Source organism: Impatiens glandulifera, chromosome 6, assembly GCF_907164915.1.
Source record: "Impatiens glandulifera chromosome 6, dImpGla2.1, whole genome shotgun sequence".
NCBI classification, from domain to species: Eukaryota; Viridiplantae; Streptophyta; class Magnoliopsida; order Ericales; family Balsaminaceae; genus Impatiens; species Impatiens glandulifera.
In genome coordinates this window covers 55588551-55616151 of record NC_061867.1, presented here as the reverse complement: position 1 = coordinate 55616151, position 27601 = coordinate 55588551, and the positions used below count along the sequence as shown (strand labels likewise).

Below are 27601 nucleotides of genomic sequence, written 5' to 3'. Positions count from 1 at the left end.
AAAGAATCTATAAAGGGAAACTTTAAAAAACTATTTATCTGACTCTACTTGTGTAGTTTTCTATACGTTGTAACAATAATAACAAATTTAAAATTGAATAAAGTGTGAAACTAAAGTTCATAATTAAAGAAAAGAATGGGAATAAAGAGGAAGATAAAGTAAAGGGTTGTTTAAACTTTAAATTAAAGGAGGATTTGTAATTTTATAAGGCATGAAATTTTCCACTTGTTCCCACTATCTAACTAACCTTGATATTTGAATATTTTTTTATTTATGTCCTTTTTTTTCCTTTCTTTTTTAGCAATTTTTAAAATTAAAACAACAAAAACAATTGATTAAGTCATTCTCACAAAAGTAAACGGTAGAAATATCAATAGCAAAATGAAAAACTAAATAAAAGAGCATATAAGTGATATCACAAGAAAAATAAGAATGCAATAACTACTATAGAAATGGAATTGTAAACCCTTATTTTATTTTTATCAAAATTAATTTTTAAATAATTTTTTTTTACTAATTCAATCAATTTAAAAACTCAAATAACTTATATTTTTATTAAACAATATTTTTTTTAGACAAAACCCTCAAAAAAAAAAAAACTTCAAATAACCAAAAACATCGAACAACGTAAAATTTTGAGCTTTTTCGAAAAAGACCCACTATATTATTAGAGGATGGAAACACATCTCAACCATAGTTTAACTAGGAAATTTTAGAAAACTAATCGATCCAGATTTGTTATCAAAGATCATTTTGTTCCACTTCGGTCAAACGATCCACCAAATTAGTGTATCGAGCTAAATGGTCTTTTGTTTTACATATGATATTTTGGATGTGAATAAATAAAAAAAAAAAAAAAAAAAAAGGAGTTGTTAGTCAAAACATTTTGTCACAAGACTATCTATATAAGTGAATTTTACCAATTTTCTTATATCTTTCTTTAATTTAGTAAGTGTGCTCTAATTGAATAATAATGTTATATTTTTGCATATATAAGGAAGGACTTTAATTTAACAACTCAAATTAAAATATAGAAGTCATATCAAGTTCAACTACCACATATTTTTGTTTGGAAACAATTGGATATGAATTTGGATTTGGATTTGGATTTAGATTTGAATAAATTGTTTTTTAATAAATTATTAATTCACACTTGTACTAGAAACTATTTTCTAGTCTGAATTATGGTATTATTTGTGTATATATGATTGGGCCAAAATAAATCTAAGGAATTAATAGGCTTTATTGAAATATTAACCAGGTTGTTAGCCCAATAAACAATAATCCATAACTGGGTCGATCAAGACTTTTGAAAGTAATAATCCGCTAAGTATTTAATTTAAAATTTGATTTCAATAAATATTATTAAAATAATAAAAAAAAAATTAGCTATTTCATTAATTAAAATATTTTTTTTATTTAAAATAGTTATATATTATTATTATATATTAGAATAATAGAGAATAATAATTTGATATCGTTAATGAAATTATAAATAACTAGCACTTAGTCCATGCATTTACACGAGTAATGACCATTAAAAAAAATTATAGTAAAAATATGATAGCATTTTTTATTTTATTTTTAATCGTTTTAAGTTTATGGACGGGTCAACCCACAATCCGACCCAAATATTCGTTTACTCCCACATATATATCCAAATTAACCACAATTCTTAACCCGACAATTCAGACACTTTAAAAATTAAGCGTATATATATATATATATATATAATGTGCTAACAAATAAGTGAAATTGAAAAATAAAATTTATTTTTCCTATTATATTTGAAGTTCACTCAAATAATAATACATCATTCCTAATCCTATATCATTCCTCATTTTTTTAATAACCATTTATTATTTAAATAACTGATTATAAAAAAAAAAGAAAAAAAAGAGGCCTAGTATTTCCGAACATGACAACAAAAAAATAGTTTGAATTTGAGTTCTTTAAGAATTGAGCATGATAAATTATTTACAAAATTAAAATTTAATAAAATAAAAATATTTTAATTGATAAATTAAATAATTTAATAATTAAAATAATAATAAAAGTAATTCATAAAAAAAAAATTATATAAAACCGTATTCATAAGATAACAAAATATTGAGTTTTCACCTTCATCATCGGCACAAACATCACTAAAACTGTGCGGTGAAGAATAGGAAATTCCTTGGGAACAGAAAACAATGAGAATCAACTTCTTCTTCCTCTTTTTTTTAATTTTATATTTTGGTCACTTTAAATTTGAAATTACTTAAATAATTTTATATAATATAAGTTATAAAATATTAAATTATTTGATGAGAAAAACTTGAAAAATAAAAAACTATTTAAAAAAATAAAATAATTAAATGATATTTAGATTAATAAATTTATGAATATATTAGAGTTGGTTGGATCTTTAAGTTTTTAGGTTATTTTATGAAATTTTATTTAAAATTTAATCATCAATTCATCTGTTTAGTCCATTAAAATTTTAAAATTATTCATTTTTAACTCATAAAAAATGAGAGAAAATCAAAAGTATAAAGGTTTTTGAATTTTATCCTAAGAAACTTTTTTTTAATTACCAATCAAGGGTTTTAAAAAGAAAACTGATAAAACACACAAAAAAATTTAAAATACTTTCTGAAGGACTTTTTTTAATTAGTTTTTCTTTTTAAATTAAAAGAGAAAATGATAATAATTTGTGATCATTTTTAGAAATGTTATAAGATATAATAATAAAATAAAAATAATAATTTAAAATATATAATATTTTAATTAATTAATTTAAAAAATAAGATAAATAAGAGAAAATGAAATGATATTTGAATTATTTAATAACCAAAACTAAAAAAAAAAGATTTAGAAAAGATTTTTGAGTTATTTAAATAATTATTATCGAAAAATATATTTATTTTTTATTAATATATATATATATAAACAAATATGCTCTTATACATAAATAGTAATCGCATTGTGGCCACTGTCCTTGTCCAAACAACCACCCTTCCTTCATGAATAGTGGACACATTTTTTTCTGTTTGGTACTTTGTATAATATAATATTATTATTATTTTCGACCATTTGTAATTTAACCAAATTTATTTATTTCTTTTATATTATACACATTATTATATGCCATTTTTTAAATTCTCAATAACTATCTAAGAATGTCTTCTTCTCTCTCTTTTTTTTAACAAATAAATAACAACAAATTTTTAATCTGCAAAAAGGCAAAAAGGAAATTCAATGGACAATACAAACAAAATGGAATTTTAGAGAGATTTGACGTTAAGTTTTACTTATTTATTTATATATGTACGAAAACAATTACGATGAAATCGATAACATAATAACAATATGATCAAAATTAAACATTTAGACTCAATTTACCTAACCAAAACTATAAAACAAACTAGACTATACATAAAAGCATGAAAATACAAAGTAAAATAAAAAAAAAAACCACGACATAACAAAAAATTTGTCAATTTTACACTCAGTAATCAATTCGAAAGAATGATAGAAAAGAGGTGAATGAATTTTGCGAGTTTTTATTAATGACAAGTATTATTTAAAAAATAGGTAAATTATAATTTTAAATGATTTTAGACTCTATAAATGTTTAATTGGATGTTATGAAGTGAAATTAATCTTATATAAGCATTGATAAGAATTATGTTTTATTCTTTGAAAGGAGATTCAAAGATGGGTAAAGAACAAGATTGACAAAAACTCTTTTGATTCTTTCAAATTTTAAAACCTAATAACATTATGTTATTTATCTCTTCATCAACAGAATTAATTAATTTATTTATTAAAATGTATTTTATCTCATTTTAAAAAGGTTATTTTTCATAAATAGTTCAATTTTTTATTACCATTCAAATTAATTAATTATTTAAATAATTATAATCCCTTTATTTATTTAATTTTTTCCAAAAACAACTCTGTATGAATACCTAGTTGAAAGCTAAACAAGCTAATAGATAGATTGTCTTGTTTACAAATATATTTTTTTATACACAATTCTATTACTTATATTAATATTTAAAATCAATTTAAATCATCCACCTCTGCCTAGAAAATATGCAACACAACTTATTTTTAACATTTGAAAAATATTAATATGAGCTATTATTTTAGATAAAATTGAGCTTATTTTAAAATTATTAATTATTTTATCATAATACTTCACAATCACAATAATGGACTTGTTTGAAAACACCTAAAGTTGGAGTGTACTGAATTTAAACGAATAAATAATATTATTTATTAATATATACATAATTAAAGTGTATTTCAGAACATTATTTTATTTAAATTAATATCATATTAAAAAAAGTAATTTTTTTCAAACTCAAACTCAGATCCAACTCCGTATCCGGGCGTTTTCAAACATGGGTCAAAACTAAATTTATTCATATTTTTTTAGACCATAATTCGTATAATAAAATATGTTGAAAATTTTACATATATTTTCCAATATTTTTTTATTATAATTGTTTAAATTTTCAATTTAAACTGGTTAAGTATAATGAACTTTACTTATAATAAATCTATTTGAAAACATTATTTGATGTCATTTGGTTTGATCTATTTATTTTTAATACAAAATACTCTTCTACATTTAAAAATAATAAAATCAATGAAACATATCAAACAATTTTCTTCCAAGAAAACTTGTCTTGGAATTAAATTAAGGAAATATTATATCACTTAGCTTATTACATACAAACACCAAATTTGGAAAACCTAATAAATAATGCAAAAGAACCTAACACCCATAAAAAGAACATTTGATTATATATATATATATATAAGATGAATTATTCATTCGAATTTTGAATTTGAGTTATTTAAATCACTCATACAAGTTATTTAAATACAAGTTATTTAAATGATTTTGTTTGTAATAATGATAAGTTATTTAAATATTTTTTTTAAGGAAGAATTCATTAGTTTGATTAAGTGAATGGAAGCAAACACATAATTGAGTATAAAATATTGATAGAATGATGGAAGATGAGGATGTGGGTTGGATTTGGGGGGTCGGAATTTCAATTTGTTTAATTAGTTAATTAATTACCATGATTGTGTATCCAATGGGTTATTATTAAAAAGCAAAAAAGGGGACCCAAATGGGAATAATTAAGCCGGTTAGTATTGATTGAGCATATACATTTTTATATCATTATATTATTTATAGGTTTTGAATTTTAATGAAGGTTTTAGGCTTAGTTTGATTTCACAACAAATTAAAACATTGTATTCATTGAACAATTAATAGTTTTTTTTATATCAATTTTAAGAAGATATCACAATCATATAGTTTTGTTTTTCATTTTTTAATCCAAAACGTTTTTAGTATGAATAAAATCTAAGATCTTTAATATTTCAAGTAAAACTTTTGATATTTAAACTATTTTAGCAAGTTTGATTAATTGTTGGTGACTCAATTTTATTTTATTTTTAAAATAAGGAGAACTAGAATGATACTCATAGTCATGTCACGGTACATTAAAAACGCTTATAATACATTTTGGTCTCTTAAGTCGATTATTTCCATTAAACCGACCTGATAGGATTGGTAATTCAATTTTATATTAAATACGTAACAAAAAAACATGTAAAAATCTTGTATTGATTATATCAAGGACACACAAATTTTCAAATATAACGTGATTGTTAGATTAAAACAGAAATATATGAAATACTTGATTATTTTGTGATGTTTGACCTAATATTAGTTTAAACTTTTAATTTTTTAAATTGTTTTTTTGTTTGATTGATGTAACTATTTCTAGTTAAAAGATTGTATTTTGTATTGGATTTATAAAGGTTAAAAATTTGAGCCCTTTGAAATTAGGGTTTTTATTGATTTCTTATACAATCTATAGTTAGGTGACATTTGGCATGTTATGATTAAATTCTCCAACAATTTGAAATTGTGGACAAGTATTCATTTGGTTTGCATTATTTTTGGAATCAAACAAAACCAAAAGAAAGAAATTGACAATTATTTTCTTCTGTCACCCACTCATGCATTTTCAAAATTTGGATGCCAGTGGACAAAATTGTCCTTTCCTAACCACCACTAAAAAAAAAAGCTACAAAAGATTTTCAATGATTAACATTCATTTTGAATTGTAATCACTACTACTTTTCTTTTCTTGTGGATTAGACTTTTAATTAAACTAATATATATTATATTTGTTTAAAAATGATTGTGTAATGTTTGATTACTTTATTGGTTAAGTTTTATTTTAACTTGTAGTTTAAATGTCATGTTTGGATCAATAAAACATAATATTTTTAACCAAAAGACTTAGTTTTCACATTCTTTATGTATAAGTTTTTTATTTGTTTATAAGAAGTTAATGATTATTATATAAAAAATGGGACAATGGATTAAACATATAACCTATCAACACACTTCATCATGCGCAAAATTTATCGTCTTCGTCTCGAATCTAGGCTAGAAAAGGGGATAATACTGGTTGATATATGTTAATAAACCGAAACTAAACAAATAAACTTAATGAAACTGTGCAATTATATTTAGAATAATTAACCTATAAAACTGCCTAAATTGTTTCTTGAACTAACAACCCTAATTAACTAACCTATTAAAAAGAATAAAGAAAAAATATACTGTTGTACTTTATTGCTTCCAAATGAGTGCAATTTTGTCACTTATAAGTGACTTTATTGAAATTTAACTTTATTTGGTATTTTATGGGTTATTGTGTAACCTTATTTAATTTTTACTACACTTGTTAGATGTTTTGCTATTTAAGATTAATAAAAAAAATTGTTTGATAAGAGAAATAGATTATTTGAATTTTTAATGATTCAATTACTATAATATAACTTTTATAACAATAAAATAGATGTATTTTGATATTTAATTGATAAATAGTAATTTAATGTTTTAAAAAATATATATAATTTCTTAGATATTTTGATATAAAAAAAAAAAACTAAAAAACCAACGTCAAACTATGCTTGGGTTTTTTAAAAAAAAAAATAGATTTTCTCTTTTGGGTTGTTTAAAAAAATTTGTTTTTATTAAATTTTAAATATACAAATACAATTAATAATTTCTCTCAAAAAAAAAAATCAAATAACTTGTCTTTTTTATCAAATAATATTTAAAAGAAAACTTATAAAACCCTAAAATCAACTCCATTAAAGTCTATTTTTAATTGGTATGATAGCTTAAATAATAATAAATAAAGTTGCAAACTATTTTATATGGATATTAATTTTCTAATATTGGCATAAATAAGAATGTTATTTGACAGTTGGTATTGTCAAATAAAAATGTTTAAATTTTGTTTTTAAGACATTATATATATGGATATTATTTATCATATTATTAAAAGTTGCATTTTGGAAAATTTATTAATAAGTTTTTTTAGCAATGGGTGTTTAACTTTAATGTGACCTTAGACCTATCTATATCTTCAATTATAATGATGTTCATGATAAATATTGGGTATATTTCTTTCTTTAAGAAAAATGTCACATTTTATTAATAAATTTTAAATGAAATTCATACAATTTTATTTATACAGTTCATACTCTCAAATTGTAAACTAAGAGAATAAATATCTCATTTTTTACTAAGAGTATATTAAATTAAAGTACAAGACATTATTACGAGAGGTCGGACTAACTTATTCTAAAATAAATAAGTTTTGATTTTTTATGAACAAATAAGAAAATAAATTATTATTATTATTATGAAAAAAATAAAAAATAAAAATGTAGGGTTTGGTTGCAATGAGCTGTCTCTCAGCATTATATGCTTTATCTGAAACTTACCTGCACAGCTGCCCAACTGTAAATAATAATATTCAGTTATTTTTAACAACAATATTTATAATTTCAATTTTGTAAAATAATATTAATATAGATAAAATTCAAATTAAATATTTTTTTCTCTGAAACTGTTGTATATATATACCTAATTCGAAAGAGATGCTTATTAATTAGTAGGAGTGCATGCAGTAAAAAAAGATAAAATTACAGTTTTATTTAAAAATAAAACTAAAATTTTGATTGGGACAGTTTTTTTTACTGAATGGTTCAAATAATGCTACTATATAAGACAATATTAATTGTTTTTACTGTAAATTCGACAGCTTGGTATAAAAATTGAAGAATCCTATGTTGCATTAATCATGAAAAAACATTTTATTTAAAATCATTATTAGGTTGTTTATACATATTTATTGAATAGTTTTTTTTTTATAATTCATTTATCATAGAAAATGAGAATAATTAATTAAAGACAAGATGCATATGTATAACATTTTTTTTTAATGAAAATAGTTAACTTTTGTATAAAATTTAAAATAATAAGCATTTAACATATAATTTATTTTAAAAATTAAAGTAAAAATTTGAATTAAAATTTATATAATATTGTTTTTATAATATAATTTGAAAGACTAATAATATAAAGTAATTCAAAATTTTGACTTTAATCAACCGACCCACTATGTAATTTACATTAATATAATAATCTTGTCTAAAACAATAAAGATTCTTGAGTTCATGACTGTGATTTGTACTTAGCTTCTTAAATAATTTTTTTTTTTTTACTTAAGTCAGCTTGTCTAATATCAGTTGCTTGGAAATTTTCTTTAAAAAATTTGTTTTATGAAAAAACTTGTTTATAAGAGCTTGCTCAATCTTTTTTTAAATCAAACAATAATAAAACAACTTCAATCCTATGTTTTTTTTAATAATCAAAGTATTAGCATTGTGAGTCATTGCGATTTGGAATCTACTTTGGAATAGCATTGAGTGAGTAGTACATCAGATAATCGTCGATTGTTGGGATTTTTGGATAAAAATCGCGAGCTCAGTTAAATTGAGTCAATTAGTTCATATCCTGATTACTTTCCGATGGACTATTTTGCTCGAAAAAAGCATAAGAATTTCAGTATTCGTGGTCGACCAATACTTTTACTCAATAACATTATTATTATAACGATATGAGATCTCTCAAAAAAACAGGGGAGACAATCGGTGAACTCATTAACCTTATTTAGGATTCGCTGAACTCGTTAACACTAAATTTATTTTATGTTTGATATCATTTTTTACTTATATTTTCATCATTTCACTCAAATGATTAATCTCGTTGCATTTCGAATGAGTTGTATCATGTATGATAAGATAAAAACTCATGTTTTTTTTTATTGTTTTTGTCGTTAAGTTTAAATATTATCATTTATATCATACTAAACTGACATTAAAAAAAATCAAAATAATAAAAAAAAAAAATTATTTTTTTTTATAAATATATACATATTTATTTATTTTTTACCAGTTATTTTATTTTATCAAAATCACCTCTAATCAATCTTTTTTAAAGAAATATCAACCAATTTATTTTTTTATAAAATTATTAAAATAAATATATATGAGTTTTAAATAAAAAAAAAAACTCACTTCTAATTTAATTAATGAGTTAATTTTAACATAAAAATAATTTAACAAATTTATGAAACCCCCTTATATGTATACATGCGCTGTTATTTTTGACTAAAAGTTACAATAATTATTATTATTACCACATGGTAATAATAACAACAAAGTTCATTTTTATCATTCCTTTTACATAAGACCCCACAAACCCCCTTCCCTTTCTTCTTCATCTTCTCCATCTTCCTTCTTCAACCATTAATGGTCCCCCATTCTCTCTCTCTAACTCTATCTCTATCTCCAACAATTTCCAAATCTCTCAGTCCATTCCAGAACCCAAGAATCAATTCATGAAATTCAATAGAAAAAACAAACAAATTATTTGGAAAAAAAAAGATTCTCATGGAACTTACAGATAAACCAACCAATTCCAATTCCACCTCCATCTCCATTACAGAACAACCTCCAAAGAATCCAAAGAAGCCAACTAAAGATCGACATACGAAAGTAGATGGAAGAGGAAGGAGAATTCGAATGCCGGCTGCTTGTGCTGCTAGAGTATTTCAATTGACAAGAGAATTAGGTCATAAATCTGATGGTGAAACAATTGAATGGTTATTACAACAAGCTGAACCGGCGATTATTGCTGCTACTGGAACTGGTACAATTCCGGCTAATTTTTCAACTCTTAATGTATCTCTTAGAAGCTCTGTTTCATCTATGGCGGCTGGAAATTCGAAATCGGGGACGAATTCGTTTTTTAGTTCTTTGGCTATTGCTCAAAGACAGTATGAAGAAGGAAATGGGTTTTCTCAAATGTTAGGGTTTCATAATAACCCTAACCCTAATCATCATCATCTTCTCAATGTTGATCAGATTAACGATGCCGCCGGTGGAACAGGTTTATTTATTTGTTCAGAATTTATTAAATCCTTGTTTGGTTTGAACATAATTTCATTTCTCTTTCATTCCACACATCACTCAATTTATTAACTAAATTATTAAAATATTATATATTTTAAATTATTATTTTTTATTTTATTTATATATATCAATACTCAATACTCTAAATTCTTTTTAACAAACAAAATAATAATAATAATTATCTTGATCTATCAAAATTTTTTTCCATAAGTTATTAAAATAACTCAAATCCAAAGAAACTCTAATGTTTTAAACTAATAAATTAAATTTATTATTAATTACATTTATCAAATAAATTAGTTTCAATTATTTATTTTCTTTTTAAATTTTTAATTTTAGTTCATACTAAATTCGTTCATTAACTAAAATATTAAAATATATATATATATATATTTAATAAAAAATATTTATATTATACATATTTTCAAAATTACCGCTAATCAAATTTTCTTACAAACTAGAATGATTTATCTGTAGTTTATTAGTTATATTTGATAACATTAAAGCCTTGTTTGATTTTTGGGTTATTTTTAAGAGTTTTTTTTTTACCTAAAATACAACTATTATTTAAATTATCACTTCATTTATTAACTCTTTTTATTTATTAAAATTACTCTTTATTTAACTATTTAAAATTAATTTATCATTCAAAAAGGGTATTTTTTTCAATAAACACCCAAAAAAAACTATATTGACAAAATGTTAGTTTTTTTTTGAAAAAACTAATAAAACCAAAAAAATCAAAGATTAAAGGAGCTCTAAGTATTTGTTTGATTTAACTTAATCTTCTCAATCACTAATTTTTACTATCAAAAACTAAACTAATTTTGTATAATATTTTAAGCAAATAAATAAATTCAAAGATATCTAGATACTTTTCTTTTACACTATATTATGGTAATTATTAAAAAAAATATTAAGAAAAATACATGAACAATTAGCTAATAAGTAATAAGTTGAATCAAACTAACTAATATAATTCATTTATTTGCATATTGGTTAATTGCACTAATAGTGTAATAAAAAAAGAAAATAAACATTGATAGGACTCTTTGATTCATATTTTTGTAAGTTACTATAACATTTTATTTGTAATCATGACTTATTAATATCTTAATCAAACTAGCAGTACAAACAGAATATGGAATATAGCAAACATGAATATAATTATCAGCCTTTTTATTCCAAATTTCACTAACATTAAATTTTTGAATCAAATTCAAGGTGGAGTTGGTCCAAGTGCACGATTAAACGAGTCGTCTGATAACTATATGAGAAAAAGATTCCGAGGAGACTTGTTTAAAGACGATGTAGAAGCAACAACCAGTTCACATTCTGAGACGACAACAAACAAACAATTCAAAGGATCAACTATTGAACTGATTTCGAAACAAGATCAATCAGACCAATCACATCCATATCCACAACCGACAATTAACATGCTACGACAAGCCAACATGATGCCAACAACTGCCATGTGGGCAGTTGCTCCTACTACCACAAGTACAGGAGGAACCGGAAGCACTATTTGGATGCTTCCGGTTAATGCTGGCGCTGGTGGGACTCAATTGACAAGTCCAAACTCGGGCGCTAGTCAACCTGATCAACAACAACAACCACAAATGTGGCCTTTTCCAACAGCGAGTGGAAGCTCGATGCAAACTCAATTACATTTCATGCCGAGATTCAATATTCCTACTACCGCTAATGTCGAGTTCCAAAGTGGAATAGCAAATCCTCTTCAATTAGGTTCTATGTTCATGCAACAACAACAAGAGACTAATGTAGGAATGTTGGCTGCTTTGAATGCTTATCATAATTCTAGAGGAGGTTTGAATATGAATTCTGAGCAAAATCATCCATTTGAACATCATCAACAACAACCTCAAGCATCTGATAGTGGAGATGATGATCCAAACAGCTCTTAGTGACAAAATTAATTGAGGTTAGTCATCTTGTTTATACAATGTTGAAAAAAATATTATTCTTTTATGCTAAATATTATTATTCTTTACAAACTAGGGTTTATATATACAACCATCACATTATTTTGAAAACATGTAGAACTCAGTTTAAACAATTTATTTTATTAAATTTGTTAATATATATAATTCCGACATTATCTAGAGTATTAATTCATCTAAATTAATATTTGAATTATTTTTTTTTTGTTAGATCTATGAATCTGGGTATCTTTTCAAACAAAGATTCGAGTCAAAAGATCAACACATCATTAACATTCATGTTTAATTGTGCGGTCTAACATCAAACTTAAAAAAAAAATTGTTTAAAAACTTGTTATTCTTTATAAGAACTCAAAATTGAGATGATTTTATTATTTTTTTCTTCTCATTTTCAGAAATATTATAAAAGGTTGGATCTTTTTATGAGTATATGGAGTGGAAGCTATGGATGGATGATGTGTTAAAAAGAGGTATTCAATTATTGTGAATTTTATGTTGCTTTGGAATTTTTCTAGATTGTTTTCAAGTTTTGAAGATGTAATTTGTTATAGCAGTTTGAGAAACAAATGAAAAATTGTATATTTTTTGTTTGTTTGCAATTATGAGAAAACTGTAAGAAGAAAAAAATGATGAATTTTTGTAATAGTGAATTATGTACTTCACTTATTTATTAATTTTATTTGCATCAAATCAAATTAATCCTAGATTTGCCTATATATTTGCATGGTAGTTTATTAATTTAAGATTTTATTTTTTTCGATAACCACGTACGTGACTTAATTTATTATTTTAATTTTGACCTATGTCAGTCAGTTTCAGAGGACTTTAACGTTTTCATTGCAATATTATTATTTTTTCACCTAAAAATATTTTTTTTCTTCTTTTGAAAAAAGAGTTTCAATTTTATAGATACTGAGATTAAATAGTTTCCACATTTAAGACATACAAGATTCAGTCATTCAATAAATTATTTATCAATTTAAAGAAAAAGTATTATTATTTTCAATAATATCAAAACATTAATTTATATCTCTTTAATTATAGTTGAATCTCCCTTATAGTTTAGCGGCAATAAAAGATGGATATTTATATACTTAATTCGTTTTCTTATTTTTATTTTTTTTTTATTTTACTTTACTTAATTCATTAACTAAAAATTAAAATATCTTATATTTTTAATTATTAGTTATATATTAGTATTCTTTAAATTTTTTATAAAAAAAAAAAATCTACATATTCTTAAAATCACCACTAATCATTAATCATTATTTTTATTTGAATAACTTTTATCCCTTACTAAATACTTTTATACTTTTTGAAAAAAAAGAGTTTAAAATATATTTAACTTTGTTTTAAAATATTATTTGAGAAACTAGATTTGGGGTTTACAAATTTAAAAACAAATTTTTTTCAAGTATATTTTTAAAATATTATTTTAAATGAAATGATAGCATGACATATATCTTAATTATTTATATATTAACAAATTTAATAATATTTTTCATTAAACTTATCTCCTTCAATTTAATGTGCTTCAAAAATAAAATAAAAAAATCAATGAAGACAGTTTATATAGCTGAAATTGAAAATGATGTAATATGGTGATTATAGAAATAAATTACAATTAACAACATTAAATATTATAGAGGTAACATGATCTGATCTGTTAATTGTCTAATTAATTAATTAAAATAAATCAAACCCAACTCATAGTCTATCTAATAAATAGGCCAACTCATATGTATGGCATAATTTGGGAAAATTAAAGGTAATCACAATTCTCAAATTTTCAACTTCTTTTTTTTTTTTTTAAATCTTCAACGATTAGACCGAAAACCAATTGAACCGATTTTATTATTGATCAAATTGGTTCGAGGGTTTTTTTTACAAACAAACACTAACGGGTTGAGATGAATTGTTAGGTAAAAAAAAATCAGAATCAAAACAAACAACTTACATCCCTAATCAGAATTATATCAACTAAAAAAAAGAAAAAATTGATTTAGAATTTTAAAAGTGAATAATAAAAAACTGTTTGAGGAAGACAAAAGAATGAATGGGTCCAAGAGGAGAGTCCCATCATAGCCAGTTGGATCTAATTTAGTCATAACTGATGGACGGTCAAGATTCTTCATGTTCCCACCGCCCCTTGTTTTAATCACGGATGTGACATAACTCTTCTTCATTTTTATTTTAATTTTAATTTTGTTTATCTAATTTATTATAAATTATCTACATTATTTAAATATACATATATATATATATATATTTAATTTTATAAAAGGATAGGGAGAAATATTTTGAAAGATGTAAGAGTGAAAAAACGTGCTAAAATATAATAGGTTGAAAAAATAATATTTTATTTTTATTTTTTCTTTCCCACTTTTTTTTTTGAGGTCTACGTTGTTTCTTTTACCATTTCATGTCATACCACTCTTCTTAATTTTATGAGAAAATATTTGGACAATAAAGTTATAACAAAATTAAAACTACGAGAATTGATGTAACATGTCACATAGAGAGAGATTTTTTTAATTATTTAATTTTTCTGGAAAAATGTATATTCACAATATTTTGTTCCGAACATACCTATGTGTGAAAAAGAAAAAAATTATTATTATTATTTTCTTTTGTAAAAATAATTATGTTTAAGAGATTTTTGTCTCAAACATATCCCTATTAAGAGATATTTTTTTTTTTTTTTTTGTACATTAGATTCGTGAAATTATTTTTTTCTCAACTTCCTTATCATATCAGGACTCTAGTTTTATTAATGCATAATAAATTATTTAATTAAAATCAAACTACTCATCATCATTTTAAATGTTTAAATAGCTTATTATAATTGGTTTTTTTTATAGAGGTTTAGTTTTTACTTTTCAATTATATAAATTAAAATATTAAAATATACATTTATTTATTTTTAAAATTGGTAATTTGAGAGTTTTAAAGATTTAATCAAAAATAAATATTAATTTTTATTTTATTATAATGTTTTAAAATTTATATTAAAGTAATATTATTTCTAAATATAAATGATACATATTATGATAATTTGAGGGCTGAATTGATATTTTATCATTCACTAAAATCGTGAAAGTCTGAAGCGCGGTTATCACCTTTACCGATCTCGCTATTCGCCGCCATTTTTACAAACCGATCAGATTCATAGAAGCTTCGAGAAGAGAGAAATGGCGCAACCGAGCAAAGAGCCGTGCAAGAAACAGGCATGCGACATTCAATCTTGCCTCTCAAAAAACAATTTCAATTCTCAAAGGTACTGATCTCGTTTTCCCTCTCATTTTTCTTTCAGTATATCTTGTTTTTCTTACAGAAATGATGATAATAGAGGAAATACTCATGGAAATATTGTGATCGAAGATTGAATGGATATTTAGGGTTTTAATCTCGTTTCTAATCTTTCCTCTCATTGGCTAAGTTGTTGATTATTCAAGTTTTCAGAAGTTTGGAAAAATTACAGTAATGTTCTTGCAGATTGTGATTAGTAGACCATGAGAATTTGTTTATATTCATGTTAATGCTGTTTTGAAGATTGTTATTGTGAAATAGGGATCGAAATTAGGGTTTTTGGATGGTGTAAAGAAGTTGACTTGGACTATATACTGATAATGAATCAATTTAAACTCAAAGTGCTTCCAAATGAAATCAAACCCATGACCTTTTTGGTGGAGTCAATTTGATCATATTAATATTTAGAAATTGAGGTTAATACTATCTATTTGAGTTTGTGTAAATGAGTTGTCGTGTTTTTCTAATGACATTATCAAGTTGAGAGTTTAGATCATACAAGTCAAGTGTTTTGAAATGAATGTAGTTATGAGACAGACTTGCCCTATGTGTGCTCACTCTTAGGCTTTGATTGAGGCAGGTTATTTGAAAAACCAAGTGATTAATAGAAATAATTATGATAAAAATAATTCCAAGTTTAACTCAATAAAACAGATTGAGCCTTAAAATGATTCTTATCATATTTATCTTGATCAATTTCCAAATAAGCTTGTATTGATTGATGATTTGAATCATGTGATGGTAGATTAGATAGTGAGTAAATTGAAAATTATCTTAAATAACTAACATCAACGAAGGCCTTAGTAAGATATCCAGGTTGACATTGGAAATGTCACCCGTTCTTATTAAACACTTCATCTTGTTCATAACATGAAATGAGAGGAACATTAGATAAAGAAAGATCGATTATAACTTATAAGCTTGAAAAACTTTTTTCTTAACTTTTGACAAAAGTCTCTTCTATTAATTCAATTTGGGATCTTCTTGATAAGCTTAGACAGTAACAAAGCTTCAACATTTCATTTTTTCTCCTGAATTTAGTAAGTTAATATGACAGTTAATAGTTATGTCCCCTCTTCAACATAAAACGTTTTTAGTAAGACTCAAATATCAGACTTTTGGTCTCTCAGACAAGACTCTTTATACTTGAGATGCTCCCACCTTAACTTAAGACATTCTTAGTGAGAATCGAATCTGAGACATTTGGTCTCTTAGATAAGATTATTTTCACTTGAACTACTTTAGTGAGTTGATAGTGTGATTCTTTTTCTTCCTTAATGGGTTGATAATGTTATTCTTTTTCTTGTTTTTCCTTTTCCTGCCCTCTTTTTTCTGTTTCTTTTTATATGACACTTTCTCAACATCCTTTTGATATATTTTTCAAAATTATTAGGTTGAGAACTCACCATTATTGAGATTCTGTTACAGGCTGTTTTGCTCTCAACTGATTGTGTCCATTTCGTATGATTTAGGTGCATACGAGTCATAGAGCTGCTGCAATCATGCTGCGAAGATTGCAAATACAACTCAACCCATTGTGCGTCTTTATCTGGCCTACTTAAACAAAAACCACAACCAAAAACTGCCCAGTAAGGCTTGATTTGTGTTCATCTTAAGAGATTAACCATCATGATGAGGATAAGCATTTCCTTGCAGTATATATTGTAGGAAACAGTAAATGTCATATTAAAGGAGGATGGAAAAAAAAGATAGGTATGTGAATAATTTACGAGCAATTCGTAACTTAGTAAAAACTGCGCCCATTTTTACCCGAGTTTGTACTCTGATTTACAAGTTGCAACTTAGATGCTTCTGTGAGTGGAGATAGACTATGTTTTTACTTTTTGGATTGATGGAATTGGAATTTTAGTTTCAATTCTTGTAACTTAGTAAAAACTGAAATTTTTTATCTTGAGTTTTGTACTGATTTACCTCACTTATTTCAAGTTGCAATTTAGATGCTTGTGTGAATGATATGAGTTAATAGAATTTTACTTCTGATCCCTTGATTAATTTACTAAAAAATCCCAACATAGTAAAAACTGCAATTTGTTTACTTGTGTTTTGTGCTGATTTACCTCTTTTATTTAAAGTTGCAATTTGCAACTTAGATATGCTTGTGTGAATTATTAGAATTTCCTTACAAATTCCAACTTAGAAAAAACTGTTTATTTTTTTACTTGTCTTTTGTTAGGGTTTACAGATGTGAATGGAACAAGACTATATTTGGAAAGATGAAATTGAAATTAGAATTTTTATGTTAATTCTTGATAAATTTACTAGCAAATTGTAGCATACTAAAATCTGTTGTTTTTTTTACGTGAGTTATGTGCTACTATTTCAAGTTGTATCATATTTTATAATAAAAAAAATCACAATTTAATAGTTACAAAATAACTTATGTATAAATATATAATCCAATTTGGATTATATGAATTTTAAACAATTTATCATTTTTTTACTTATTCACACATAAATTAAATCAATCAAATTATTATTAATTATTTTTAATATTCCTTTTCTCACAAAACAATCTAATATTTTGTAATTTAAATCCAAACAGTGTTATTTAAATTAGAAAATTATTTGTATTATATATTTATACATAAGTTAAATTGTGATTTTTTTATTATAAAATATGATATAAATAAAAATAGTTTATAATCAATCTTAAAAGTATTACAAGAATATTACTTTGTTGTCACACAACGAGATAATAAGATATTCGATATCCTCAATAAGTTTACCGATTGCCTCAACTAATTTTTCAGAGATATTCTATATTGTCATAATAATAAACAATAAAATATTTAGTTAAATTTACTATTTTTCAGGGAGGGATCTATATGTAAGGGCTTGGGTAAGTTGAAGTCCATTCCGAAATTTTTATTTTTATTTTTTTACCGTAGATATGTGACATCACCTCTAATTTTAAAATTTTTTAATATAATAAAATTTACCTTTATTTATTCGTTTTATCTAAAATTTTATCGTTACTTCTTAAGTTACCATAATTTTTTTTAAGTCTACCCAACTAAAGTCTTTTCAAGTATAGTGATTTATGATGAAATTGACAATTTTTCTTAAAATCAAGATTACTCTATCAATAACATGGTTAGTTCGATGCTACATGTACTGGTAGTGTAGGTATCCATTAAGAAAGTGTCACATGTATAAAGAAAAAATAATTAACAAATGAGAGATATGATACTTACTTTTATGTATAAAGATACTTACTTTTGTGTATACATGTCATTTTAGGAGTAACATCAAATTAATCACCATAACTCTTCAATTTTTTTTTTTAAATAGTTTAGAATCTCATCATTTCATAAGAAGTCATATAGGCAATAGTGCAATACCTTGCCTAATCAAATAAATATTTAAAATAATATGTGAAGAGGAGAGAGAAAGAGAGTGAATCATACGAACCAACGAGTATCTGTCTATATCTACCATCACTCTCAGTCCTCGATTCACTTTTTCATTTTTCCTCCTCCTTTCAACAACCGCACCTGACCAGAGCAGTTGCCAACTTACCAGAGAAATACCAACTCCAGTCCAGCCATGTCAGTCGTTAATCCCTTCCTCAAACAATCTCCATACCATTCCTCAACCTCCGATTTCGCTTCTAAATATAATCAATCTTCACGAATTTCAGTCAAATTCACTGTTTCTTCCTCTGCTCTAGCGTCTCCTGTCACATTGTTGAATGGAAGCGCAGATCTGAGAATTCCTGAGAGAAATGAAATTCGACTCGGTTTGCCTAGTAAAGGACGAATGGCTTCGGATACTCTCGATCTCCTCAAGGTATATATATAGTTGACATTTGACAATTTGAATCAACCTCGTATGTTGTTCTAATGTATTATGCTGAAATTGTGAATAGGACTGTCAATTATCTGTTAGGCAAGTGAATCCTCGGCAGTACGTTGCACAGATTCCTCAGGTACAATCTCCGTTTATTGAACAATGTTGTAGGCTTGTAGCTATTCAAATTCAAATGAAAGAATGGAGGGAAGGAGAATCGTTGACATTGAAAAGCATGTACATATAAGCTAATTTGATTAAATACTTTGCATTGTTGGATCACGAGTTTGAAAGTTGTTATAGAAAATGTGGCTTGTAAGTACTTAAAAGTTAGGGCATTAATTAAGAGATTCAGTCTCTAAGCATTGCTTTAGTTTTTAGTGATGCCACCTTTTTGTGATATCTATCTACTTATGTGTATTGAGATACTATTTGTCCCAGTTTCGCATAAAATTTTCAGAAGCTATCTCCAAGTAGTTACTTATACGTCATTTAAAGTTCTAAAGAGTAGAAGATACTTGAATTCATCATTTGTTGAATCTTCCTTATATCTTATGGATTTACCATGTTAGAGTCGAACAATCTGGTTTAGATAAAAGATCACAGGGCTATGACTAATTAACCTTTTTTGTTTCTTTATAACTTCCAATTGACATTGTTTTGGCTTGTTACTGTTGATATATTAGTTCAATGTGGAAAATAGAGCTATATCCTGGTGGAAACAGGGTTCATGACTTACATCCAAGCAATGGTCATAGAATTGATGTGAAGTGTTTTTGAATTGCAATAGGTTTATGTCTGTAATTGAGTAAATAAGCTGTGGTTGTATGCAGTTGGGACATAATAAAGGAGTTTCATGGGCATAAGTTTTCCTCCTAAATGTATATGCTAAACTGTAACTTGTTTTTCCTTTCTCTATGAAATTATGTTTATGTTGTTCACTATCCTATTTAAATGCCAAAAATATTTCATGTTATCATGTGAATAACTTGTATCAGTGACACTGAGCTGTAGATTTTATAGTGCTTTTGAACTGTAAATGATGGTGCAAGTTGCTACGCTTGTTGTGAACATATTGGTTTAAAATTCACATGTACAACAATTATCTCACATTTTGTACTTTAATTCAGGATTTTTCATTGTTTATCACATGTTCAAAGTAAGTGCAGACTTGGCTCTCCTCGTTATGTATGAATGTGGACTATTGGGCATGGCTTTCATGTCCTAGTCTGGTTGTGCAAATGCACCATAGAAATACTGACATGGAGTCCTGCACAACATAGGGAATTGTTATTGTTGTATATATATATATTACTACACTTGCTTGTACGGTTTTATTTGACATTTGAGTGTTCTAGGATCTACTGCAGTTTATATGGCTTGTCAACACAAAATGGACACTTATTTTCTATTGATTGCAGCTAGCCAACATGGAAGTTTGGTTTCAGCGGCCCAAGGATATAGTTCGCAAGTTGGTTTCAGGGGATCTAGACCTTGGTGTAGTGGGCCTGGATACAGTTTATGAATATGGACAGGTAAAAAAGAAAGTAGCTGTTTTTATTATAAAAAAATTAATCGTATATCATGTTAACAGCTAAATGCTACTAAGAGATGTTTGTGGTAGACAGAATTGGCCTTATATTTAGGAAGCTTTAGAAGAATGAATTAGACCATAATGTTTTGGGATTTACATGGCTAGAGTGTTATATGTATCCCCTGTCAGGCAGAGTTCTCTGTAGCAGAAACTTTTCATATAGCCCAATTTGGATAATCTTAGTTTGGCTGGAAAATTCAAGAAGTTCTTTACATCTATATCCCCATGTTTTTTCTGAGAAAAATAAATATGAAACAATACTATCCTAGCTCTAAACGTGGCCAGTAAGAAATGAGTGTTTAAGATTAAAAAAAGATACCCATTTGAGGTTGGTGAATGGTGAATGTATATTTTGAATTGGCTATTATAGAAGAATATGAGAAAATCAGAGAGGGTTTTTTATATTTAATTTTAGAGAATGATTCCTATTTATAGACTTATAAGGATAAATGATAATGAATAAGACAAATTCTAGCATGGAGAAATAAGGTTTGGCATGGGCACAAGAAGGTTACCCTTGATCAAAAACTTATGGCTGTGATACCATCATCATGCAGAAGAATATGAGAAATAGAGACTCTTCTATATGAGACTTGATTTTATAGGCTTACAAGGATAATGTTAACGAAAAATTTGACTAAACTTAATTAAGATAACTGAAAACATATTACAGTTAACACGTGACATCTGCACTTTTGTGTGTAAGTTGTAACCATGGAAGTTCTTGTAGGAAAATGAAGATCTAATTCTTGTTCATGATGCCCTTGATTATGGAGACTGCCGATTATCATTAGCAGTAAGTTTTTATTTTCTTTAGTTAATCAGTTCTTAGTTCTTACACTTATTACCCCATTACTTATTGAGTAGAATTCATGATACAGCTTTCTTTGTGTAGATTCCCAAGTATGGTATTTTTGAGAACATAAATTCATTGAAAGAGTTGGCAGAAATGCCCCAGTGGACTGCTGAGAAGCCTCTGAGAGTTGCCACAGGTTTCACTTATGTATGACTTAGATAGTTTAATCTTATTTCTCATTAAATTTGGTCCTGTTCTATTTTCCTTAAATTTTTTACGAGGTTCCTGGACTTAATTGTCTGTTCCACCTTATTGGGCAGATGGGGCCAAAATTTTTGAAGGAAAGTGGATTGAAGCATGTGACCTTTTCAACTGCTGATGGAGCGCTGGAGGCAGCTCCCGCGGTGAGAATTTCTTATTTACTTTTTTTTATATAAATGATCAAAACAATTTTTAGTGTGCACAATCACGATCTTATTGGAAATCGCCAAACATAAAATTGAAATTGATTTTATCTTCCTTTAGTATACGATTGTTTTCTCAATCACGATCATCCAAATCATAGTGTAATTTTTTGTTTCATTTGGAATAAAAGTCACGATCAAGATTATTTTCTACATCATTAATGTGATTTTTTGGCAAACAATGTTTTATTTTTTATTTTCTTGGATCATGATCCGGGTTATAAAACGTGATAGCAAACATGCTCATTACCGTGGTCATTTTGTACTTGTTTCTTCTTTACAAAATCTTTTATTGTCTGGAAAAATAACTGGATTGTTTGGATTTAGCATCCTTTAACATTTACTCTTTTTTCTCTGATAATTTATTGACTTATACATTTCACCAATAATGACTATATTGTAAGAATTGTGAAGTGAACTGGTTTATCATATACCTATATCTTCTGATATTAAAAATGGCTATTGTCTGCTAGTAGTTTTAATGCTATGAATACTTTCATTTGTTCCGCTCTTTTGATTTCTGGAATGTTCTTCAAAGCCCTAATAGTTTAGCTCAAAGCAGTAAATGTTTATTTAATCCTATAAGTTTAACTTGGCAAGTATGAAGGTGAGCTTTAGTTATATTCATGCATCTGATTAAGCTTTGATTACTAGAATCACAATCTTTCTGTCTTAAGAAGATTTGAATAAACCTGTTCTTTCTTTCTTTTTTCTTAAAGTTTGACCTTTTCCTATAAGTTTAACTTGGCAAGTATGCGTGTGAGCTCTAGTCATATTCATGCATGTGATTAAGCTAATATTATGCGTTATTTTAGATGGGGATTGCTGATGCTATAGTGGACCTTGTGAGTAGTGGTACTACACTAAGGGAAAATGATCTCAAAGAAATTGAAGGAGGAATTATTGTGCAAAGTCAGGCTGTCCTTGTTGCTAGTAGGAAATCACTGGTCCAAAGGAAAGGTGTATTGGATGCTGTCCATGAGATTCTAGAAAGGCTTGAGGCTCATCTGAAGGCTGAAGGACAATTCACTGTCTGTATATATGTCTATTTATTTACTTGTCATGAATCAAAAAACTATTTATTTCATTATTTCCAAATCTTTTATACAATTTACATTGCAGGTTGTTGCCAACATGAGAGGAAGTAGTGCAGAGGAGGTAGCTGAACGAATATTGAGTCAAACTTCATTATCTGGCTTGCAGGTTGATTTTCAATTCTGTCCATAAAGTATAAACAACAAAGCAATCTTGGGAACTCAGATTTGTTTTGACATACATTTTTTTATTTATTTGTAGGGGCCTACTATAAGCCCAGTGTTCTGCAAGCGTAACGGGAAAGTATCAGCTGATTACTATGCTATAGTCATTTGCGTGCCAAAGAAATCTCTTTACCAATCTGTTCAGCAGCTTAGAGCGGTAAGATCTTTTTTCTATTTCTTTGTAATGAATCAATTATAGAAGCAGAGTAATGGAAATCAAATCTAACAGAGTTATTGATTAGACAATGAGGAATAGGATGATACTTTAGATAATTTGAGAAAAGTTATAGACCCTCATAATCAAACTGATTATCAGTAATTGTCATATATGAAAAATAATAGAACACATTAGCCTATTTGGAAACTAATGTTTTGTCATAATAAAAAAATCGCTAATATTGAAAATTGTAGGGAATTTTCCTCCTAATCAATCAAAGACTTAAGAAATATAACAGCAAGAAACCAATAAAACAACACAAGATTTGATATCGGAGTTCAACCCCAAAAAGATGGTCTACGTCTCCGTCGAGCTCTGTTACGAACTCGATTCCACTATCACAATTAAACGTTTCAGTTACACCTCGTTCTTCATATATATCAATCACACCTTTGAAATCTCTTACATTCTTGTGTGAATTACTTATATATATATAAACAACTTGTCCTAACTAACTTAACAAACTTAAGCTTTTGACACTTTAGTTAATTGGGCCTATTTAATTTGGGCCTGACCCATCAACTCAATTTCAACAATCTCCACCTTGAGTTGAAGGGTCCTCTCTTGTTCTAGTGAAATCGAATATGTTCATCACTTCATTGCTCGAAGCCTTCATTGCACTAAATCTCTTGAACTCTAAGCAAATCCAAACAATGTCTGAATTTACTTAGAGGTAGTACCTTGGTTCCAACATCAGCCGGGTTATCTTCTGTTCCAACCTTGTTGATTGAAACCACCCCTTGTGCTATCTTCTCTCGAATGAAATGGTGCTTGATATCCACGTGTTTTGTTCTGTCATGGAACACGGGATTCTTGCACAAGTGTAGTGCACTTTGGCTATCTGTGAACACCGTCGCAGGTCCTTCGAATACCTTCAATTCTTGCAGCAGACCCTGAATCCACATTGCTTCCTTTACAGCTTCAGTTGCTGCGATATATTCGGCTTCTGTTGTTGATAAGGCCACTACTGATTGCAACTGGCTCTTCCAACTGATACAGTTACCGTTCACCAAAAAATAGAAAGCCGAAGTTGATTTCCTTGAGTCTTTATCTCCTGCATAGTCTGAGTCCACGTAACCAATTACACTAACCTCTGCTCCACTTCTTTTCTTGTAACATATCCCCACATTAGTAGTCGAGGCTATGTATCTTAGTAACCACTTCATTGCGAGCCAATGTTCACGGCCTGGACTCGCCATAAACCTGCTCAAGACACTAATCGCATGTGCCAAGTCTGGCCTGGTACAGACCATTGAGTACATCACAGACCCAACTGCACTTGAATACGGAATCTTTTCCATGTAAGTCTGATCTGACCTGGTTTTTGCCGAGTTCACAGACGACATCAGATACTGATTCGTGATCGGCAACTTTGCTGGCTTGGCTCCTCGAATTTCGAACTTGTCAATCACCTTCTCGAGATAGCCTTGCTGGCTGAGAGTCATTACACCATTCTTCCTGTCTCTCTTAATCCTTATCCCAAGAATCTTAGCAGCTTTGCCTAAATCCTTCATATCGAACTCGGAACTTAGAACAATTTTCAACTTCTTCACACTTGAAGCTTCTTTGCTGATTAGTAGCATATCATCTACATATAGCAGAAGATAATCAGCTTCAAATATATTTTTCCCTCTAAAGTATAAACAAGTATCATAACTACTCCTCATAAAGCCTTGTTGAGTAATAAACGCATCAAACCGTAAGTACCACTGCCTTGGTGATTGTTTGAGTCCATACAACGACTTCCTAAGCAAACACACCATGTTCTTCTCTTGCTGAACTTTGAAACCTTCTGGCTGCTCCATGTAGATGGTTTCCTCTAAATTTCCATGAAGAAACGCAGTCTTAACATCCATCTGTTCTAACTCAAGATCGAACTGAGTTACCAGCGAGAGCATTATCCGAATGGTTTTGTACTTAACAACTGGTGAGAAGATCTCATTATAGTCCACTCCTTCCTTTTGAGAGAACCCTTTAGCAACTAATCTTGCTTTGTACTTGACCCCCTCTTGAATCGAAATACCTTACTTGATCTTATAGATCCACCTGCACTTGATTACAGATTGTTTGACAGGCCTTGGAACAATCTCCCAAGTTGAATTCTTATAAAGTGAATTCATTTCTTCCTTCATAGCTTTCATCCACTTGGATCTATCACTAGAACTCAAAGCCTCTTTGAAATCTTCCGGCTCAGTTTTGTCTAACTCAACTGCTGTCATAAACGCATATGCCAACATATCGGTATAAGCTGAGAACCCATACCTCTGGATGGGTTTTGGTTGCCTCCTTTCCCTGTCCCTTGCGAGTTGATAACTAGCTTCCGACTGAGCTGTAATTTCCTCGTCTTGTGCCACAACAGGTTCAACATCTGTACCAGTAAATTCCTCCTGATTATCAGCAACCATTTCAGTGTTTTGATCTGAAATCAATGGCTCCACCTGACCATGATCCCCTGCATTAATCTCCACTTGACCAGTCCCCTGCTCGCTTTTACCCAAGTCACCTTGATTAGATTGATTCTGAGAGAGACACACAAACTCCTCTTCATTGAATACAACGTCCCTGCTGTTTATGGTTTTAAAACCACCAGACTGTTTTAACCACCAGCTGATTAGGGAATTTCCCTCCTAATCAATCAAAGAACTTAAGAAATATAACAACAAGAAACCAATAAAACAACACAAGATTTGATATCGGAGTTCAACCCCAAAAAGATGGTCTACGTCTCCGTCGAGCTCTGTTACGAACTCGATTTCACTATCACAATTAAACGTTTCAGTTACACCTCGTTCTTCATATATATCAATCACACCTTTGAAATCTCTTACATTCTTGTGTGAATTACTCATATATATATATAAACAACTTGTCCTAACTAACTTAACAAACTTAACAAACTTAAGCCTTTGACACTTTAGTTAATTGAGCCTATTTAATTTGGGCCTGACCCATCAACTCAATTTCAACAAAAAATAAAAGTGATTTTTCTTCGTTTTGCTATAAGATTCTGGATGATCATTCATAATATTTTGACCTAGATTTTAGTGTGATTTTTGTTGCCTCATTTGGTATAAAATTTATTTTATAATCATGGTCCAAATTATAGTTTAAGTTTTTTTCTTCATTTGGTATATGTATTATTTTTTACATGATTTTTGGCAAAAACATAATAAACATAGATTTTTCTAGATCATGATGAACATGAAAAATCAACTAGAAAAATCAAATGTATAACAAAACATGTCCTCAACCCTAATATATGTATGGTGTCGACTTTTGAATCGGCTGTCTTAACATGTCAAAATGCTACCTTCCTTTATAACAACCAATGATGTGTATCCTGAATTCAAATGATGCTAGATTGGTGGTAGTGGAGTTTTGGTTTCACCTTTGACCTACATATTTGACGAGGAAACACCAAGATGGCGTGAACTTCTCACAAATTTGGGCTTATAGAACCGATGAAAATCTCCCACCAGGTTTAAATATAAACTCAGCTCAAAGAGCAATTTCGTTCATTTTATGTTTGTTTCTATTGTGCAAGTAGATTCATGTATCGGGTAAGGTTTTTGTTTTTACCATAATGCAGACCAAATGACTCACTCTATTGTTGTATTGCTTTGAATTACGTTTTGGTTTAAGAGGATGAAGGTTGTAGTTTAGGGCTACAATTTTACCTAAAAAATAAAAAGAATTGGGAAGCCTTTTTTTTTCAAACCCTAGAATGGGAAGCCTAGAGTTTTCTTTATAGAGTTCTTAATAGTTAACTTTTTGAAAATGAGTTATTTGTATTTTATGTTTTGGACGGAGTGGGAATGTATTTACTGTTTCC

At 27.5% G+C, this 27601-nt stretch overlaps 3 protein-coding genes across 3 annotated transcripts; all 3 read left to right on the top strand.

The window, feature by feature from the left end:
• Positions 1-9666: 9666 nt before the first annotated feature.
• Positions 9667-12301, top strand: LOC124942424 (transcription factor TCP8-like). The gene is made up of 2 exons (XM_047482929.1): positions 9667-10333; positions 11581-12301. Exons 1-2 carry the CDS (start codon positions 9835-9837, stop codon positions 12282-12284), a joined length of 1203 nt encoding a protein of 400 aa, XP_047338885.1. The 5' UTR covers positions 9667-9834; the 3' UTR covers positions 12285-12301.
• Positions 12302-15416: 3115 nt separating this feature from the next.
• Positions 15417-17552, top strand: LOC124942689 (cx9C motif-containing protein 4). The gene is made up of 2 exons (XM_047483235.1): positions 15417-15597; positions 17102-17552. The coding sequence occupies exons 1-2, from the start codon at positions 15512-15514 to the stop codon at positions 17220-17222; spliced, it is 207 nt and encodes a 68-aa protein (XP_047339191.1). The 5' UTR covers positions 15417-15511; the 3' UTR covers positions 17223-17552.
• A 1522-nt stretch (positions 17553-19074) lies between these two features.
• LOC124941142 (ATP phosphoribosyltransferase 2, chloroplastic-like) lies at positions 19075-27482 on the top strand. Its single transcript, XM_047481407.1, has 10 exons — positions 19075-19439; positions 19519-19578; positions 20861-20974; positions 21764-21829; positions 21929-22036; positions 22150-22233; positions 23109-23324; positions 23416-23496; positions 23590-23709; positions 27130-27482. Exons 1-10 carry the CDS (start codon positions 19197-19199, stop codon positions 27223-27225), a joined length of 1188 nt encoding a protein of 395 aa, XP_047337363.1. The 5' UTR covers positions 19075-19196; the 3' UTR covers positions 27226-27482.
• Positions 27483-27601: the final 119 nt, after the last annotated feature.